The sequence below is a fragment of the Phycodurus eques genome, chromosome 16 (genome assembly GCF_024500275.1).
Source record: "Phycodurus eques isolate BA_2022a chromosome 16, UOR_Pequ_1.1, whole genome shotgun sequence".
Classification (NCBI taxonomy): domain Eukaryota; kingdom Metazoa; phylum Chordata; class Actinopteri; order Syngnathiformes; family Syngnathidae; genus Phycodurus; species Phycodurus eques.
The window spans coordinates 2221128-2241792 of NC_084540.1; the positions used below are offsets into that span (position 1 = coordinate 2221128).

The following is a 20665-nucleotide window of genomic DNA, read 5'->3' on the forward strand; positions in this document are numbered from 1 at the left end:
TTCGTAAAAATAAACATTATTCCCAATGACACACACACACACACATACACCCACACGCACACACAATTAAGCATAATAAGCAAGTGTCATCGAAAAAATGGCAAAATATAAACATTTAATACTCACAAAATCTGCTGCTCATCTGTACCCTTCCTCTTTTTGATCCATGAAAGCCCCAAAATACTAGTTTATTTTATTTATTATTTTTTTTATTTTTTGTCAACATGGTGCGAATGTTGAAAGTACATTTTGTCCAAGCTAATTTCTTAATAACGTTTTAATTTGATTCAGACTATGACATAAAAAACAGCTAGTACGTATACACATTTGAACTAGCCAAACTATTTGGAACACTGATTGGTCGGCACTCTGATTATCCAATTAGAGGACGCGAAAATGTATACGTCATACTTACCTATGAATTCGTGTGTTCAACTCAAACTCGGAATGGTTGATTCCTCGATCAGTCAGTTGGGCAGATTTCGTTTGACCTGGCAACACACTGCTAACATTTGATTGGCTAAAAGGTTTATAACTTGAATTTGTACAGGAAACAAAGTGCCAATTGCAATTTAAAATAAAATAACATCATAATAAAAAATAATCCCCGATATCTCCACTTGACACCCACCACTGTTTAATCTCCATATCATCGAGGTTAGTTAATATCCTTTATCTAAACAGCACACATTTCACGGACATTGCTCACAGATGCAAAATATTTGCTATCGCTACACGTGGCTTCCGTAGCATTCAGTTTATTATGATAATTTAAAGGCCCAGTACACTGACCAAGAAATGTCTTGTCAAGTTGACACACCACAGAGAAGGGCACTTTTTAACAAGCCAGACAAATGTGAATGACTTAAAAAAAAAAATGCAAAATATGTGAAATTAGGCTTAAAAAATGCTCAAGAATGGAGACGTTCTTTCTGTGAGCGTGTTGCTGAATGCTCTAAAAACCCCGCTTTTACTGGGTCTTTAATGTCCACGTCACTCCATTGTGTTTGCGTTGAGTCTCGTAATTGGTTGTTAATTTCACATTTATCATCTTTAAATGTGCCTTCATGTAGTTGCTTTCTTAACTGTTCAGAAATATCTAAAGTACATTTTTTCCTGTTGTCCTCCTTAAATTAGTATTGTGGCATTATTCCCTCCACTGGGTTGGGATTGTTGGTATCCTTCTTCCTCGAGAGACAATGCACCGATACAAGTCATGCTGCCCTACTGCTGTACTTATAATAAATATACATTTTTACCTGAAAATAACAGATTGCAGTTCATGTTGTAGTGCAATAAATGGCAAATAGTTTATTTTCATGTTGACTTTATTGCAATTAGGCAACATACAGCCACTACTGAAAGAAAAGCATTGTGTTTAAAGCCACTGTGTGTGGAAATTTCCCCCCTTGTCTTAAAAAAAAAATAAAATAAAATAAAAAGCATGGTCAGCACATGGTATGACATATTATCACATAAGTCTGACATTGCAGCAGCATTTCTAGTTAGTGAAGATGGATGAATATTACATTTAATTGGGTACCCTACACATGCTCGCTATGTTTAATTGCCGTTAGAATTATTAGGGGGACCTTGGAAAAAAATCTGTCAGGTTTTCCTGGACCCCAAACGTTTGAGAACCCCAGGTAACGTATGCTTCTACTTGAAGTGGTGAACCCTACTATTTATCCTGTTTTAATCTCTCTCAGGTTGGCCAATTTTTAGAGGCCATCTGGGCGCCGCATCCTTGACTGAAATTAAGACAACAACAAAAATAATTCACCGCTTTGGTTGGTTCTGTTTTATACTGAGTCAAATTCTTTAATGATTTAATGTAGCTGGACTTTGTACACACAGTGGCGTTAATTGTTTATGTAAATACTTTAAGAGTATGTCGCAGGCTATGACAGTGGTTCACAGCACACGTCTTTAAGATGGTCACCAGAGGCGACTAGTCCCGGCTGTCTTTGCTCTGTGAAAAAAAAAATAATAACTGTATTTATATAGCACCTTTAAAAACATGTTTACAAAGTGTTTTGACAGACCAGATAGAATGCAATACACAAAAGACAGTCGGCTAGATGCTAACACAGTGGTTTTCAGAAGTGGAGGCCCATGAGCTGTAAATTGGGGTCCAAAAAATAAATTCCAATAAATGATGTCATCTCATTTTAAAAAGTGCAAACCTACATAACTGGCGCACCAATAAAACAAACAAATAAACCAATTACAGTAATCAGCCCAATCTTAGCTTTGAACCAATCTAAAGCTTAAATGTTTGTGGCCTATCCTACCCTTTTTCCTCTAGAAACATTTCAACTTTTTTTCCCAAAAATGGGATCATTTCGGATCCAAAAATTTCCAGAACCCCTGCGGTAATGTATAAAACTGCAGTCGCCGTACCTTGGCCATATCTCGACTCTTGACTTTCATCTTGTTGACCTGGGACTCTGCGATGTCTGCTCGCTCCTCGGCCTCCTCAAGCTCGTGCTGCACCTTCCTCAGTTTGGTCATGTGGGCGTTGGCTTGCTCCTCCTGTGTGATGTCAAGAGAGCAAATCACCAATCGGACCAGGAACAAAGTTGGCATGGCGAGATGCCACGGACTCACCGCTTCTTCAGCCTGCCGCTTGTACACTTTGACCTTCAGCTGGAGTTTGTCCACCAGCTCCTGCAGCCTCATGGATGTCTTCTTTTCCTCCTCTGACTGCACGGAGGAACGACACGTGTCAGTTCGTTGAAGAGAATCACATTATGGTCCAGTGAACCGCTAGGAATGGATTCACCTCCAGTGTTCCCCTGCTATAGCGCATTTCATCATTTGCGACAGTTATTCGCGGAAAGACATCTATTCTCTGCTATCGGTGTATTTTTGTCTTCTTTCTGTAAAGCCCTAAAATAAGCCACAATATGTTGCCCAAAGTAGGTTGAAGTGATGCAATCTTACTGTTGTAAGATCTTTGTATGTCAGGGAGGAGCTCAATTTCGCCTTGGTTGTTAGTGAACGAGAGTTACAGAGAGTCTTGGATGCGTATGTATGCGTTTGCTTGGCTGAGTGGCTATTAAAAAGCTAAAAAACAACAAAAGTCTTGTTATTGCTTGACAATTACTATTTTGACCGACTTTCCTCCATTCGTGGCCGGTCTTGGTCTCTAACTCCTGCGAATAGCGGGAGTTCATCCATCCATTCATTCTCTGTAATGCTTATTCTCACTGGGGTTGTTGGTGTGATGGAGCCTATCCCAGCAGCCTCTGGGTGAGAGGCGAGGAACAACCTGAACTGGTCGCCAGCCAATCATAGCCATCACCAACCATTCACACTCCAATTCACGCCTACGGACAATTTAGAGTCTTCAATTAACCTAACATGCATGTTTTTGGAATGTGGGAGGAAACGGAGAAAACCCATGCAGGCAGTCTGCAAACTGAACATGCAAACTCCACACAGGGAGGCCGGCGCCCGCATTTTAACCCACGACCTCTGAACTGTGAGATGGATGTGCTAACTAGTCATCCACCGTGCCGCCTGGCGGGGAGTTCACTGTATGTTATTCCTTCTACTTGACCTGATAGGTGAGTTCCTTAATCTTGCGTTCCATCTTGCGTCCCCCTTTCACAGTGTCAGAGCTGTGTCTTTGCTCCGCCTCCAGCTCGTTTTCCAGCTCTCGCACCTAAAAGCGTGCAGATGGGTTCATGAGAACATTTCTCTGGAACTAATATAGTTCGCAAAAGTTGCACACCGGCAACTTAACTCTTCCTCTTTTTTGGAGACATTTGACCCTAAATCCAAAAGGCTTCTACAGTTACAAATCTTAGACATGGAGGCTCCCTATTTGTATCTTTTTACAGATCGCCATGACCTAGTTACTGAGAGCCTACGCAGACTTATTCTCCACATGTTTGCTCACCCGAGCTTCAAGTTTCTGGAGCTGCTTCTTCCCGCCCTTCATGGCGAGGCTCTCGGCCTCGTCCAGACGCTGCTGCAGGTCCTTGACCGTGGTCTCCAGGTTCTTTTTCATCCTCTCCAGATGAGCGCTGGTGTCCTGCTCCTTCTTCAGCTCTTCTGCCATCATGGCGGCCTGCGTAATGTGACCATACTACATGTTACATCATCGTTGCCTTCAGAGGGAAAGTTTGAAGTTGCAGATGAACGTACGTCAGTGATGGCTTTCTTGGCCTTGTCCTCGGCATTCCGGGCTGTTTGGATGCTGTCGTCCATCTCGCCTTGAATCTGAGACAGGTCTGCCTCCAACTTTTTGCGGCTGTTAAGCAAACTGGTATTCTGTAAAATAGATCACAATTTAGCTGAAAGTTGTGTTAGATGTCCAAAGCCAGCAGATGTTTGGATGTTCAAACCTGCGAATGGAGCAGCTGAACTCTCTCGCCGGCGTCCAGCAGTTCCTGCTCGGCCAATTTGCGGCTCCTCTCCGTTTGTTCCAGGGCAGCTCGGACTTCCTCAATTTCCGCCTGCATCAGGTTGCTCCTGCGCTCTGCCATGGTGACCTGCTCCTTCATGTCTTCGTTGCTCCTCAGGATATCGTCCAGCTGAATTTGGACATCCTGAGCGAGGATGCAAAGATCGCATTGAGTGTGTTGATTTGATGTTTGTGCATGTTTCGCAGACGTTGCCTACCTTCAGCTGAACTTGCACGTTTCTGAGCTGTTTCTGAGCCTCGGATGCCTGCCTATTGGCGTGGCTCAGCTGGATCTCCATCTCATTGAGGTCTCCCTCCATTTTCTTTTTAACTCTCAGAGCGTCGTTTCTGCTCCTCACCTCGGCATCCAAGTTGCTTTGAATGGAGTCGATGATCCGCTGGCTGTTTCTCTTCATCTGATCAAGCTCTTCGTCCTTCTCAGCTATCTTTTTGTCTACTTCGCTCTTCACCTGGGTGAGCTCCAGCTGGACTCGCAAAATCTTGGACTCCTCGTGTTCCAGGGAGGCCTGCATGGAGACAAGATTGGTCGCAAGTACAAGAGATGGACTAAAATATAGTGTTGCATCTTGTTTTCAATACTCTGGTCACCTCAGCCTCCTCCAGAGATGTCTGGGCCTCCAACTTTTCCTGCTCAGCTTGTTTCTTGGACTTGTCCAGCTCGTGGATGTTTTTTCCCATATCTCCCACCTGCTCTGTGAGATCCACAATCTCCTCTGTAATAAGAATGATGGCCATGCTTCAACTAATGTTTGTTTAACAGGTTTTTGCACAAAATCTGGCAAAATAAGGGGCATAAAGTGAAACCTCAGTAAAACGGACCCCAATATAATGGCTATCAGATCAAACGGACTGTCGGGACTGAACAATGTGTCCAAAAATTGTTTCCATTTGACACTTAAACTGCCATTGACAAATTCTGTTAGTTCCAGAATTGGCCGCTGTTGTTTACTGGCGGTGTGGTGCAATAGAGGCAGAGAATGGGACGTATGTATTCCTGGGTCACAGATATATATGACTAGATCCAACCATAAGACTTGCCTCCTATGCCTCCGTGGAATGTGGCACATTTCCAGGCCATGCATTTGATGTGGCGGCCATGGTGATGATGAGTCTATCTATTGTCTATTGTGCACCGAACGCTGCGCAGAGAGAGAGAGAGAGAGCGGCATGGCGGCGGTTTTAACTCTGAATACAAAACAAGTCTCTGGAATCTGGAACACGCTATTTTTGGTACAGTAAGAGATTCATGTTGAGCCGTTCGTCTATGGCACAGCTAGCAAAGTGGTGGCCCGGGGGCCAGATCCGCCCCGCAACATCATTTTATGTGGCCCGCGACAGCAAATCATGTCGACTTCATGTTTCTTGTGAAAATGTCAACTATATCTTTACATGTATAATGTTGAGATATTGCAAGCATTTTATGTTACCAATCACCTTTTTGAAATAAATGTAATAATAGTTGAACATTTTTTATTGGCTTCTGATTTTAAAACTAGTTATCCATCAATTTGTTGTGTATATGTCATTATATGAGACAATATTTTATATGGTTTCACAGTCATAACGGCCCTGAGTATGAGTTTGACACCCCTGATCTATGGCAACAGACTTGCAACAAGGAAGCACACTAATTCCTCGCAGCTTATGACAGTGCCCTCGAGTCGCCTATGATGTCTATGTCAACAATGTCACCATCAAGCACACCAGCATGGTAACAAAAGTTTAAACTTTTCAAACATTTTCAAGCTTTTGTATATTTATTTACATTAGCTGTACTGTTCTGGGTGTTTTAGGCCATGAAAAAATGTACAAAACAATAATTTTGTACCGTACAGTAATATGGGTGGAGAGCATTGTGAGTGGGAGTAACATCAACTACATGGGGAACACCACCAAGCGGGATCAACTGGCTTTGACAAAGACCATCAAAACCACCGTCACCCATCTACAGGACATCTACACCATGCACTGCAAATCAAGATCCAAGATGATTGCCCAGGACCCCAGCTCCCCCAAAAACGAACTCTTTTCCCTGCTGGCATCAAGGAACCAATACAGGCTGCTGATGGCCAACACAGAAAGACTTAGGAGTTTCTTTCGCTAGGCCATGAGGCTGCTGAACAAGGACTAGCTAATAACATATGGGAAGAGATGTCAAGACATTGTTGTAAAGCAGGTGTTGGCGTAAACTTCCTTCTCTGTTTCGAGAAGACCTTTGTCGTTTGACATGGATGATTTCTTTCACACCGCTTTCAAACTGGCTATCATCTCTGTCCAGAATTTGGACAACAATGAGCTGACATGTCTCCAGAAAGATGGTCTAATGGATTAAAGGTTCAACGTCTTCAACCAAAAAGAAGAGTCCAGTTGCCTCGATTCAAAATTACCATGATCTGAATGACAGAGAATCTATTCAGACATACGTTGAAGGGTCTTATTTTCTCGCTTGAACGTCTCCAGTTGTTCCATACATTCTTCAAAGGCATTCTTCATCTTAAAGTTCTCAGTGCCAAAAGAGCGCACTTCTTTGAGAGTTGACTCCAGTTCTGTCTGACCTTCCTCATACTTCTGCTTCCAATCAGCTAGAACCTGCAGGAAGATATAGCATGCCTTGATGGTGTGAATCTTGATCAGGTATCAAGGAAAGTCTAAGAAGGAAAACCTTATCAAAGTTCCTCTGCTTCTTGTCCAAGGTGGCAGCGGCAGCATTTGACCTCTCCATGTCCATCATTAGGTCCTCCACTTCTCCTTGCAGTCGCTGTTTTGTCTTCTCCAGAGATGAACACTTGGAGTTGACGGCCTCCACAGCTTCTTCTGCTTCCTGCAGACGCAGAGCCAACTTCTTCCTGTCAGAAAAAAATACGTATACAGTGAATCCCAGCCTCACAGTTTGCAAATTTGCCTATTCCCTTTTTTCTATGGAACCTGCTCTCAGCTAATGCCCTTAGATGCCACAAGAAGCACTGACTATAGATGAGGCAAAAATTAACTAGTCATGCCTGGAGAGTAAGGCACAAGGATGACGTAGCGTTACAATGTGTCTTTTTGAGGTGGCGTCAGTTACTTGCTGATTTTTGCTATTAACAGCTGGTCTCGGTCCTAACATAATGTCCTTGTAATATAACGCCATGGTAGGTTAGTGCTTCTGATGGTGGTTAGGCTAGCAGAGAAGGCCTTGACCAGCAATCAACCACTATTGATTTTGTGTTTCTCACTTGGCTTCCTCCAGCTCCTCATTGCGCTGAATGGCGTCTGTCTCGTATTTGTTTCTCCACTGGGCCACGTCGCTGTTGGCCTTTGAGAGACAGCGATGGAGCTCGGCCTTGGCCTCCTGCTCCTCCTCGTACTGCTCTCTAAGTAGCTCGCAATCGTGTTGTGTGGACTGCAAGCCATGGGCCAGGGCGTTCTTGGCCTTCAGACAAATGATGGTCAGCATAGATCACGTTGCTTTTGTGGTGCGCCTCTGCTCGTCCATGCTCACCTTAACCTCCTCCTCATTTAGTCTTTTCAGCTCCTCAATCTGCTGGAGAAAGCCTTGCTTTCCCCGCGTGAACTGAGACAGGAGTGCTGCTTTCTCCTCCAGCTGGCGAGACATTTCAACTGCAGAGCACAATCAAAAAACGGTCACAAGTAGTAGAGTTGTGTAGCTTAACTGGTCCCATGATTTGAGTCGATTATGATTAACATTTCAACAATTATACATTTTCTATAATACTATGGTTTTGTTTTTCATCGTTAAATACAGCATTACTTTTAATTACTTTTAAATTTTAAATAGATTTAATGCAAAATTTGACCACCATATTAAATCACAACAGAATACAGTAAATAGTACAGTCAACTTCAGCATATTTGCAGTTCGGCATCCTTAACAAGTGTTGAAACCAGGCGTTGTACCGAATGGGATACGACCATAAATCCTTGGCTATAAAGTCTCTCAAAGTCTGGGTTTTTTCTTCCCTTTGTCTGACTTAGTAGGGATTGTTGACAGACTGACATAAATTCTTGGCTGTGCTGGCTATTCATTTTGTTTGGCCATTGTAGAGCGCAACTCAGGGTGGAAACAACTAACGTGGAATCACCACCGTGAGTTTAAATTGGTGATGTTCCCGACATTAAATTTTTGTATGACAGGCTTTCCACACCCCCTGGGATTGGCTTGTCCAGTTCTTGCTTTCTTGTCTGTTCATAAAATCCAAAATGTGTTGAGGTATGCGCTTTTAAAAAGTTTGGAATGTCCTTAACTTTTAGCTTGCAGCCTACCTCTGACATTCACCTTTGCAACAAATGACGTTAGTTAAATGAGACGGGAGCTATAATGTTCTGGATGAGACACACCCACCATAGACAGACAGACCACAAGAATTCGTATGCCATGGGCCGAAGATCAACAAGCATATCATTTACGTTATGATCAATTAAGGTTTACCACTGTATTGATGCAAAATCATTCATGTCCGCATGCTGATGCATCGATTATATGATTAATTTCAACACCCCTAACAAACACACGTGATGTGAGGCAGACCTGATCAGGTCTTAATTACCGTTTTCTGTCTGTAGTCGAGTGTTTTGGCTGGACACATCGTTCAGTAGCCTCTCCTGCGCCTCCTCTTTGACTTTGACCTCGCTTAGTTGATCTTCAAGCGAGCGGCACATTTTCTCGAGGTTAATCTACGCAGAGAAACACAGTTTATTTTTGGAACACCACAGGAATATCACTGCTTGTGATGGGACTTCACCCTCACCTTGGCTTTGGCCACACTCTCCAGATTGCTGGACAGGTCATCCATCTCCAGTCTTAGCTCACTCTTCTCCTTGTCCACCTTTTGCCGGACCCTCTGGATGTTGTCCAGTTGCTCCCCGAGCTCGGCCACACTGTCTGCGTGCTTCTTGCGCAGGGCGGCGGACGTGGCCTCGTGCTGCAGCGAGCGCTCCTCCAGCTCCCTGCGCAGCTTGAGGAAGTCAACCTCCTGCTTCTTGTTGGCCTCTACCTGAGTGGCAGTGGACGCTCCAGCCTCCTCCAGCCTTTCAGTGATGTCCTCCAGCTCTCGGGACATATCTGACCTCTGCTTCTCCACTTTGGCTCGAGCAGCACGCTCAGCCTCCATTTCCTCCTCCAGCTCTTCAGATCGGGCCTGCAAATGAGAGATTGGATGGAAGCTCATAAACTGAAGTCCTGTAAAGTTCACGTGACCAAATCACTTTACTGAACCGTAACTTCTCACCTGGAGCTCTTTGATTTTTTTATGCAGCTGTGAACCTAGAGCTTGTTCATCCTCCACCTTTGTCTGGAGCTGTGAAGCCTCAAAGTCTTTTCTGTGAGAGGAAGTGGAGATGAATACATCAACATGACTGTGATTTAATTGCAATTAGATTGGAATTAGTTGCCAGACATCATGCCTTAGAAGTTCACTACTCATAAAATGTTAGGAATATTTATCCACTTTTGAGTGGAATTTTATAATGCAAATATACTACAAGTTTTACAGGTGAGCTTAATTTAATGTCCTGTAAACATACTTTCTTAGCTTCTCATCCAGCTGCTGCTTCTCATTTTCCAGATCCATAATAGACTCAAGGGAAAGTTTGAGATCACCCTCCAACTTCCTCTTGGCTCTCTCCTGGTCCATCCGGATCTTTTTCTCCTGCTCCAGCCAACCCTCCAACTACAACATGAACAGCGGTTTCGACAGCAATGTACAATGTCAACTGCTATCAATGTCTGCAATTGAGCGGTGACTCACCTCGTCAACCTGCTGCTCTAACTTGGTTTTGGCCTTGACGAGGATGTTGACCTTCTCCTCCTCTGCCTGCAGGTCGTCCAGTGTCTGGTGATGGGAGTCTTGCAGGGCTTTCTTCTCCTTGGACAGTTTGGTTATGGTATCATCCTGACTCAAGATCTCGTCCGTCAGGTTTTTCACCTTTAACAGATAGTGAGAAGTGATGTTGGATGTTAACATGGTAGGCACCATGCTTGCGTCCTCTCACCTTGTTTTCCACTGCATGTTTCTCCTTCTCTACTTTGGTTAATGTCAGTTCTAGGTCATCGATGTCCCTCTTCAGCTCTGAACACTCATCTTCAAGCTTTCGCTTCTTTGCTGTCAGCTCGGCGTTCAGCTCCTCCTCATCCTCAAGCCTCTCCATCACTTCATGTAGCTTGGCCTCCAGTTGGATCTTGCTCTTGATGAGTCCCTCACAGCGTTCCTCAGCATCTAGCAGGTTGTCCGACTCCTCACATGGTGAAACACACAAGGAACATGTATGAAATATACTGACTTTTACCCTCAAGGCTCGAGCGCAAATGGAAAATATATACAATCATAACTTGTTTTCTGTACATTCTTAAATAACTAAGTTATACTTATGTGACTTCCTTAATACTGACTAATGGGTGAATAGACTGTTTTGGTATGTGTGTGGTTGGGGGGATGGAACCCTGATTCGAACCCCCAACCTTTGGACTGTGAGGTGGATGGCTAACCACTTGCTCACTGTGACGCTTGTCTCCTAGATGTTATTTAAGTAATATTAACTCAATCAGAAGAAGAAGCTGGTGGCAGCTTGATGGCCAACCATGGGCACAACTCACCCATGGATACTTACCGCCTGGACTTGGAGAAGAAGATCGTTTCGTTCTTGTACAACAGAGACCATTTTCTCTTCAATCTCCCTCCGTCTGTTTTCTGACTTGGCTAAATCTTCTTTGAGCTTCGTGAAGTCCACCTTCAGCTGAGCCATTTCCTTCTCAGCCTCTGCGCTCTTGAGCAGTGGTTTGAGTTTAAAGTACAGCTTCATCCATGGCCAGTGTTTGACGTTCATGAAGGAGCGGAAGTTATACTGAATGGTGTAGATGGCCTCCCTGTCAACAACAACATGTTGGCCCCATGACTGGAGATTCTAACAAATGCTTGAGAATGAGATTATACTGTAAGCATAATTACTTCCTGGCCATCATCTTCTGAAACTCCAGCCGAATCAGAAACCCACGACACAGTGCCTGCGTGGACTTCACAACCTGAGCTAAGCGCTCATCCCTCATTTCCTCCAAAGCACCGAGTAGGCCAGCTTTAAAGAACACCTGAAAGTGACATCACTGTCATTCAAGTACCTTTCCAACTCAACACTCTTAATGATGGAAAATGTATACAATCGTAGATTCATTTATGTACATTCTTACATAACTGTACATCTCACATATGTGACTTGATTAATACTGACTAATGATGGATTAAACTGTTGAGTATGTTTATGGTTGGGGGGATAGTTCCCGTTAGATTAAATGATCAAAACAGACAAGACGATCTTTCTGGGAAATTAGACATATGTAGCAAGATAGAGCATAGTTGAAGTAATTTTAACTCTAACACAAACAGACAGAACCTTTGTGTGTCCCAACTTGTACTGCGTGTGGTCCACATCGATGGATCCCAGAAGTTTCTCTGCTGCCTTCTTGTTATCCATGAACTGTCCCTCTGGAACAGCACTGGCATTAAGGATCCTGTATCTGCAAAAGCAATAACAGGTATCCATAGATAATTATGTAAATGCTTCTGTACACTGGTATGCTTGAACACTTAATTTAGTTTACCTCTGCTTGAAGTCTCCATACAGAATCCTGCTCGGAAATCCTTTCCTGCAGATGCGAATGCCTTCCAGCACGCCATTGCAGCGCAGCTGGTGAAGGACAAGGTGGTTCTCCATAGTGCCTGTGCAGCACATTCTTTCAATAGATCAACTAAACCAAGAAACCAACAAGCCTGCCAGGCAACCTTTCTGAATTATAATTGGACAAAGATGGGGATGTCTACCTGGAGTTTTTGTCTCATTCGGAATGAGGCATCTCACAAAGTGCGGATGCGTTGTCCTTAGGTTTGTCATGAGCTTCCCGAGATTCTCCTGCAACAAACAATCACTTATGAGTTACTTTGTCCAAAAAATAACAACTTAGTTAACAAGGGATTTTACATTTGATTTGAACAGTTGCAACCTGATTTTCCATTCATCCATTTTCTATACCGCTCATCCTCACTAGGATCATGGGTGAGCTGGAGTGTTTCCCTGCTGACTTAGTGTGAGAGGAAGGATAAGGGGTGGTTTCTGATATGGATGATTTGGGCACTTGCCCAGGTCGCCAGCCAATCACAGAGCACATACAGTATAGACAAACAAACATTCACACTCATGGGCAATTTAGAGTTTTCAGTTGACCTAAGAAGCATGTTTTAGAATGTGGGGAAAATGCTGGAGAACCCCAAGAAAACTCATGCAAGCATGGCAAGCACATACAAACACAAGCACAGGAAGGCTGGAGCCAAGATTCGAACCCCAAACCTCAGGAATGTGAGGTTAGTGGTAACCACTCGTCCACGGTGGTGCCTTGCAACCTGATTTTTAACCTACCCTAAACAAAGCTGACACAGTTTGGAAAGATGCTCCCTTCTTCTTTGACACTTTCTTGACTCCTCCAGCTGGGGCATCTGCATATACGAAGCACGTTGCTACTTATTTATCTCAGATTCTACCATGTTTCAAGACAAAAGGAGAAGAAATGAAATCTTACCATCTGTTCCAGAGAAGGTGACGTATAACATTGCTAGGATCTTGACCGACGACTTCTGGTACAGCTGCACCACAGACTCGTTCAGCGGGTCCTTGTTCTTCTCCAGCCATCCGCTGATGTTGTAGTCCACCATGCCGGCGTAGTGCATCAGCGAGAAGTGAGCTTCTGGCTTACCCTTGACAACTTTAGGCTTTTGGAAGCAGCTGTTCTTGCCCAGATGTTGGTCATAAAGTTTGTTCTTGAAGGACACATCAGTTGACTTTGGGAACATACACTCCTCCTCCAGGATCGAGAAGATACCCATCGGCTGATTGACAAAAACACACAACAGTAGGCATCACAAGTTGACATTCCTTCACATAAAAATGGACCATCTACCTTTTCAATAAGCTCGATGCATGCTGCTAGGTCCATTCCAAAGTCGATGAACTCCCAGTCGATGCCTTCTTTCTTGTACTCTTCTTGCTCCAGCACAAACATGTGGTGGTTGAAGAACTGCTGCAGCTTCTCGTTGGTGAAGTTGATACACAGCTGCTCCATGCTGTTGAACTTTGGAGATTTAAGTGTGAACACGTGGCTCACTCAAATGAAGCCAGCTGACTCAAGAATATTGGATCAAGTATTTATAAAAATCAATTGACCAGACCAATTTCAGAATCTTTTCAAAGAATATGTGGCATGATACTTTCGGGTGGCAGAATGCAGGTGACTACCGCTGACCTGAACTGAAACGATGACAAAAACCTGTTGTGTTTGACGTTGCGCCACCAAAGAAGGATTCCCCAAAACGTACAGAGAGTTTTTTCCATTTCCTTAAAAAGAAAATCTAAATTAATCCAGTGGAACATGTTGGTGATGAAAATAAGGTAAGTGGACTTTGTAAATTGGTGTACAGAGAAGATCGCAACACTGCCTGGTGGCAGCATCAGAGTAACCACTTGTAACAGGACAGACTGGGAAACAAAACCTCCATCATCGGGTTTAAAGCTGACGTGAGAAGTTGGAAGTGAGTTTGAGTGAGTGCCTATGAATGCCTAGCTTAGAAGATTACAACGCACTGAATTTCAACCACATCTTTTTTAAAACAACTCACCTGTTGAAATGTAAATTATGACCGACGTTGGCTCTTCCTTCCAAGCAGTTTACCTTGCGTAGCATCTTATTTACTATTGACTCTTTATTTAAACTACAGAAGAAGACTTGCAGTAACACCCCGCAAGATGAAAATCATCATTCAAGCTATTTCCCTGGTTTTCTGAATTGTTCTGCCTTGGTCAAATGACATGAAAAGGTTTGTTTAGTAGTGGTGCCATAGAAAAATGCTTTGCCTTTTGCCACCCGGATGAACATGTGACGTCATGATGAATTATACTATAGAGTTCTTGGAACAGTCTTCCCTAAAAGTTTGACGCAGATCAGTTGAGAGTTGCACCTGGTAGAGCGTTCACAAGGAACAAAGAACTGATTTGACTGTGGTTGCCTCAAACTGCAAGATAAGAATGTTTTTTCAAAATGGGATGACCTACATCAAAGATTTCAAATCCGGCAATATCGAGAACGCCAATGAAGTGTTGCCTGGGCTGCTTAGTGTCCAGCTGCTGGTTGATGAGCTGCACCATCCACAGGAACATCTTCTCATACACAGATTTGGCCAATGCGCCTATAGAGTTGTACACCTTCAGTAGGAAAAGAACATTCGCTCAGTTCAGCTGTTAACTGGATTTGTGGGATTGAGGAATTAAATCTATTTTCATTCACAGTAGATATAAACATCTTACATTTAAAATTAGGTGTCATATTTCAGTGCCTTCAGCAAGTCAAACACACCATGCATGAAATTAGGCTACATAGTCTCGTCTCCTTCATCTACTTTTAGGTGAAACGTAGCATGTAGTTAATAGAGACACACTTGCTCATTTCCAGGATGTGCTGACAGATAGTCAGTCGTACCTGCTGCGCATTTTGTCCCTTGGTGACATACTCATTGCCCACCTTCACGCGTGGGTAACAGAGGTTCTTCAGAAGGTCAGCAGAGTTCAGACCCATCAGATAGGCTGCCTTGTCAGCATCTGGAGTTTTGAGGCAAAGTTTCAATCATTTAAGAGGTATGGTGAAATTCATCGGTCACACAAGAGATTGAACAAAACAAATTCTTCAAACTTCTAAACGACCAAAAAAAAAAAAAAAAAAAAACACTGAATACCTTGTTTACATTTCCAACATCTTTGAAGCACAATTTTTTGCAATGATGGCGACCAAAACTAAATTACAGAGTAGAATGGCTGTAAGTAACAAAACTTTGGGTGTTACGCTCTCCCCTTTTGTAAACAACCACAGGGCTGATGTAAAGTAATATTTTCATGAGTTTACTCTGATAATCAATAACATATATTTTTTCTTCAGTCTCTCTGTGTGGCGCAGTACCGAATTGCCCAAAACCTAATCCTAGGTCGCGGACTAGTGGTTGAGGACCTCTGGTTCAAATACTATCTGTCAATATTATAGTTTGAAGTTTGAGCGATGTCCTAACCTTCAGTGCCATCTGGTTCTGCCTGTTCCTCTCGCTGTTTCTGCCTGAACTTCATGTTCCCGTAATGCATCACAGCTCCTGTCAGCTTGTAGATAGACATTTTTTCATCTGGGGTGAAGCCCAGAATGTCAAAGGCCTCCTAGAGCACAAACGAGATGAAGAATATTTCTCAGTGAATCCTCTTTCCAAACCACTCATGATCACACTCACATCTGTGGACATCAACTCCTCAGCGTCATCAATACTTTTCACGCTGATCTCGCCATGGCTGATGAAGGCAAAGTCATAAGGGTTGGTGGTGATGAGGAGCAGGTCTGAAGATGAACAGGATGACATGGTTTTTAGAAGTGACATTAAGAGGACATTAAGTGCTGATCTTATTTTACCGATGAGTTCCGGCTTCTTGTTGCAGGTCAGCTGATAGAAGATGTGATAGCTCCTTTCAGCTGCCAGCTGGAATGACACTCTGGACTTCTCCAGCAGATCTTTAAGGAAGGAAAATGAAATGTGGCTTTTGGTTGGATTCATCTCTTTAAGCTCATGAGAACATCTTGGTAAACATACATGTTTCGATATCTGCCGACGCCAGTTTGCCAGTGGCGCCAAAGTGTATTCGGATGAATTTACCCTGAAAGATCCAACTTGATGTAAAGGTGGAATAACATCAACAACCAACTAGTTGCTTCTTCATCAAAAATAAAAGTGACTCACAAAGCGAGAAGAGTTGTCATTCCTCACAGTTTTGGCATTCCCAAAAGCTTCCAGCAGAGGGTTGGCCTGGATGATCTGGTCCTCCAGTGTACCCTATGGACCAGTAAAGTGGTCAACCAGATGTGTGGTTCTCCGCAAAGCATCGAGGACCAACCTTCATTTTGCTGTTGGTGTCCTTCCTCTTGTCCGGAGACACAGCGATGGTGGCAAAGTACTGAATGACCCGCTTCGTGTTCACCGTCTTTCCTGCACCGGATTCTCCACTGGAAACAACGAACGGATTAGCATCTGATGACATACATACACTACTCACAAAAGGTTTGGGTGTCTGATCCTGAAATTTCACCCGAAAGCCGAATATCCCAAACAAAGTGTATGTGAAGAAAACAGATTGCCTCTCTGCTTACGTGATGAGGATAGACTGGTTTTCACGATCTGGGGTAGAAAAAAAAAAGTCAGGTGACCATATCATCAACAAAAGACCTGAAGGCCTTTGTGGTCCCGACTTACCCGTCAGCATGAACTGGTAGGCGTTATCGGACAGGGCGAAGATGTGAGGAGGAACCTCCATCCTCTTCTTGCCTCGGTAGGCCTGGACCACTTCAGGATTATAGACCGGCAGCCATTTGTAAGGGTTGACGGTCACACAGAAAAGACCAGAGTATGTCTGGTTGAAAAGCAGATTATTCTATGTCATTGATACCCATCTTAAGGTCCATGTGCTAAAATGGCATTTAGAGGTACACAATGTAGTTATGTTGAATTGGCGTGCAGATTATGAAGGGTTCGCTGTCAAAATCTTTCCCTTGACCCAGAAAGTTTGAGAACCCCGACTTTGGAGACCTACGTAGATCATCCAGGATGCATAGCGCTCCTTCAGGTTGAAGAGCACGGCCGGCTCGTGGAGGTGAGTCATCATGACCATGTCCTCGATCTTGTCGAACTTGGGGGGATTCATGGGGAACACTTGGTCCTCCTTCACAGTCAACGTCTGTGGACAAAAGTCACACAAGTTGACCATCCGATTGACATCACACAGTAGAAATCAGAGTAATAGTAATAACTTTATTTATATAGCACCTACTCTGGCTTCCTCCCACATTTCCCAAAAATTCATGTTAGGTTAAATCGAGACATTAAAAATTTCCCATGGGTGTGAATGAGAGTATTATTGTTTATTTTTATTTTTTATTTTTGTTTATATGTGCACACTGATTGGCTGGCAACTGGTCCATGGTGTACTCGCTTTTCCCCCAAAGTCAGCTCAACTGGGACCCTAACGCATTAACAACAAATATATATTTCTTTAATTTCATATTTCCTTTGGACAGTTAAAACAACAATAAATAGTTTTAAAAAGATAAAATACTGAGCCCTGCCCCGAATAGCAAAACTCTGCCAGTAATTGTCGCCCCCCTAAAAACGGTTTGTAATTGCATATAGATGCCACAAGATGCCAATAAAGCAATACTTTTTTTTCTAAATGAAACTTCTCCATCACTTCAACCTAGTTCCTTAGCAAGAAGATGCCACCAGATTGCTTCACAGCACCCTAGTTGCTTCATTTTTTCACTGAACTCGTGCAGCTGCATATTTGAAGCATGCTTGTTGTCAAATACTGCCCTGCACTTCCATTATAGTAACCTGGAGGGCTCTTTGGGTCCTCTCTCTCGCCCCCCCTTTCCTCTCTGTTTTCAGCACTTGTCTCCAATCAGCCTCATCACTACCGGTATTTTAGCCTGCCTGTTCCAGGAAATCCTCGCCAAAGCATTGCAGCCTCTCCTAGCGGTACCGTGGCCCACCGTACTCAAGTAGGCCACTTAACTCCTCGTTCCCTTGTTAACTCCTCGTTCCCTTGTTAACTCTTGTGTCTCCTCGTTCCCAGTGCTCCCCTGTGTTCCTGACCCACGTCATTCCTGCCACCGAGCCAGCCGCCTGTCCACGCCGCCGCCTGCCAACACATCCAGGTACCACCTCCATAACCTTTGCTCAATAAACTGTTCATCATTGTACATCTGCCACCGCCTGCTCTTGGGTCCAGCTACACCCCACACGTGACACTTGTATCTCATATTTTGGCAACACAAAGCGACTAAGCGCCAGGTCAGGTAACTCAAAAAAACTCGTAAATTGGGGCATGCGCAAGCTGTCGTAACTCAAAACGCTTGTAAAGTGGGACACTCATAAGTCAGCTGGCTCTAGCACAAAAACTATCTATCTATCTATCTATCTATCTATCTATCTATCTATCTATCTATCTATCTATCTATCTATCTATCTATCTATCTATCTATCTAACTATCTATCTATCTATCTATCTATCTATCTATCTATCTATCTATCTATCTATCTATCTATCTATCTATCTAAGCCAATGCAAAGATGCTAAAATTGGAGTGGTGACAGTACAGCTGAAGATGAAACTAGAAAATGTCCACACACCCTGTCATCTTCCGTCTTGGCGTTGATTTTTCCATCGGCCTTGTCCTGGATAGTAGCCTTGACATACACCTCCTTTTCCTCTCTGACGAAACAGGCCGTTTTGCTGTCAAAGGGTCTGGCCTGCGCCTCCGTCCTTTCCCGTTCTGACTTTCTGAGATACTGGGCGGCCGGCCCGAAGATCGCCATCTCGCCGTCGGTGCTCATGGTCGCCAAAAGAAATTGCCCTGTGTAGACCTGGTAGAGACAGTTCTAGGATCAGGTCAGTGGGATGGTCACTTTTATAGTTCAGCGTCGTCCTTGGTGGGGTGGGGGTGGTGTAGTAAACTATGTGCCAGCTTTAGTCTCCGGAACCTACTGCTCATCATGGATGAGGGTGGATCAGAGCTGTTGTTTGTATTTAACAGCCAAATACACTACTGACAAGAAGTTCAGGATTTAGGATGAAATTTTGGGATGAACTTAGAATACACACTAACCTTGACAGATGAACTTAATTTCACCTTCTTTAAACTTTTGAATGCACGTCCAACTTTAATGTTTCAGCACTTTTTGCACCATTTTCTGTTATCGAATGACGAGCTGAAAGTCAGAATTTTCACCAGCTATTTGATTCATGAAGTAGAATCACCTTTATTGTTACGAACATGCATGCACACAAAATTTGTTCTCTGCATTTTACCATCACAGAGAACACACGCACTTGTTAGTGGAACACACTGGAGCAGGGGGCAGCCGAAGCGCCAACGGATGGACCAATACATTTCCGAGTTTATTTAGAGTTGGTATTTAACCAGTCCTCTTCATAATGCTGTTCACATTTTCACATTCTTCACAAAGGCGCTGTTGGCTGGCTCCATGTTGAGGGCGATGCGCTTTGCGGTTATAGCAACGTAAACCAATGGCAAAGAAAAAGAAGGAAAACGACAAGGTCAATTCCTTGGTTTTTGTTGTATACTGAAGTATATATATACACTTGGGTTTCAGATCAGAAGATGAATATGAGACAAATGTTCAGAATTCCAGCTTTCAGTTCATGGTATTTACATCTAGATGTGTTAAATAACTCAGGACAGAGCACCTTTTGTTTGAAGCCACCCAGTTATCAAGTGAGCAAAAGTATTGGGGCAGATATGATTAACTTAACTTAAAGTGAATAACATTTAATATTTGGTGGCATTAACCCCGACTTGCAATAACTGCATCAAGCCTGGGACCCATTGACTTCACCAGACTGGTGCATTCTTCATTTGAAATGCTTTCCCAGGCCTTTTATTGCAGCCTCTTTCAGTTCTTGTTTGTTTCTGGGGGTTTCCCCCTTTAGTCTCCTCTTCAGGAGGTAAAATGCATGCTCGATTGGGTTAAGGTGCGGGGATTGACTTGGCCAGTCTAAGACCATCCACTTTCCCCCCCTGATGAAGTCCTTTGTTGTGTTGGCGGTGTGTTTTGGATCATTGTCTTGTTGCATGATGAAGCTTCTCCAGCATCACTCATGACAGGTTTCATTGTTGTATGTCGAAAAACAAATGTTTATTTTTCCATAGAAAGCAATTTTGCAGTCTGCTTGTTTTTGTTGTTTTATTACGAACTAATCTGTGTTGTATTGCTCATAACAAAAGCAACGAAAAGGGTGGAAGAAGAAAGTCTCCTCTTTCTCTGATAGGTTCGGTGCTTATCTTGTCATACAACACGAGATTCTATGGGTCTTGAAAGATTATTCAACATGCTGTAAAATGGCTGGCAACATGGGAAACTGCTTTGAAAACGGCTGCCAGCAAATGACTTAAAGAGGTGAGGTTGGAAAAGAGAGAAATCTGACAAAAATCACCACCCCTTGGGAGCGTGATTACATTTGCCTTCACACAGCTAAAATGGTTGAAGAAAAACGATGCGAGTTTAACACACGTGGCCAACATAGAGCCCAAAGGAGTATAGAGACACTTTGTGGTTGTGTGATTGTACCGGGATACATTGAAGCAAGTGAATC

General features: G+C 43.4%; 1 protein-coding gene across 1 annotated transcript; it reads right to left on the bottom strand.

Moving 5' to 3' along the window:
* Positions 1 to 1951: 1951 nt before the first annotated feature.
* Positions 1952 to 18885, bottom strand: LOC133415053 (myosin-1B-like). Its single transcript, XM_061700858.1, has 39 exons — positions 18682 to 18885; positions 17087 to 17230; positions 16750 to 16906; positions 16647 to 16674; positions 16394 to 16502; positions 16240 to 16332; positions 16093 to 16156; positions 15915 to 16013; positions 15739 to 15842; positions 15529 to 15667; positions 14949 to 15067; positions 14525 to 14674; positions 13377 to 13547; positions 12999 to 13305; positions 12839 to 12915; positions 12247 to 12334; positions 12027 to 12144; positions 11819 to 11942; positions 11380 to 11516; positions 11042 to 11297; positions 10427 to 10669; positions 10183 to 10359; positions 9959 to 10104; positions 9664 to 9754; positions 9184 to 9573; positions 8983 to 9109; positions 7917 to 8035; positions 7651 to 7847; positions 7098 to 7281; positions 6859 to 7024; positions 5024 to 5148; positions 4633 to 4941; positions 4356 to 4559; positions 4156 to 4281; positions 3908 to 4078; positions 3566 to 3670; positions 2611 to 2706; positions 2404 to 2535; positions 1952 to 1972 (listed from the first exon to the last, which is right to left on the bottom strand). The coding sequence occupies exons 1-39, from the start codon at positions 18883 to 18885 to the stop codon at positions 1952 to 1954; spliced, it is 5817 nt and encodes a 1938-aa protein (XP_061556842.1).
* Positions 18886 to 20665: the final 1780 nt, after the last annotated feature.

Coding starts and splice junctions, on each gene's coding strand:
- LOC133415053 (XM_061700858.1), bottom strand. CDS start 18,885: ATGAGCACCGACGGCGAGATGGCGATCTTCGGGCCGGCCGCCCAGTAT. Junction 16,675..16,749: donor CTACCAGTTCATGCTGACGG/GTAAGTCGGGAC, acceptor TTTCTACCCCAG/ATCGTGAAAACCAGTCTATC. Junction 16,157..16,239: donor ATGACAACTCTTCTCGCTTT/GTGAGTCACTTT, acceptor TGGATCTTTCAG/GGTAAATTCATCCGAATACA.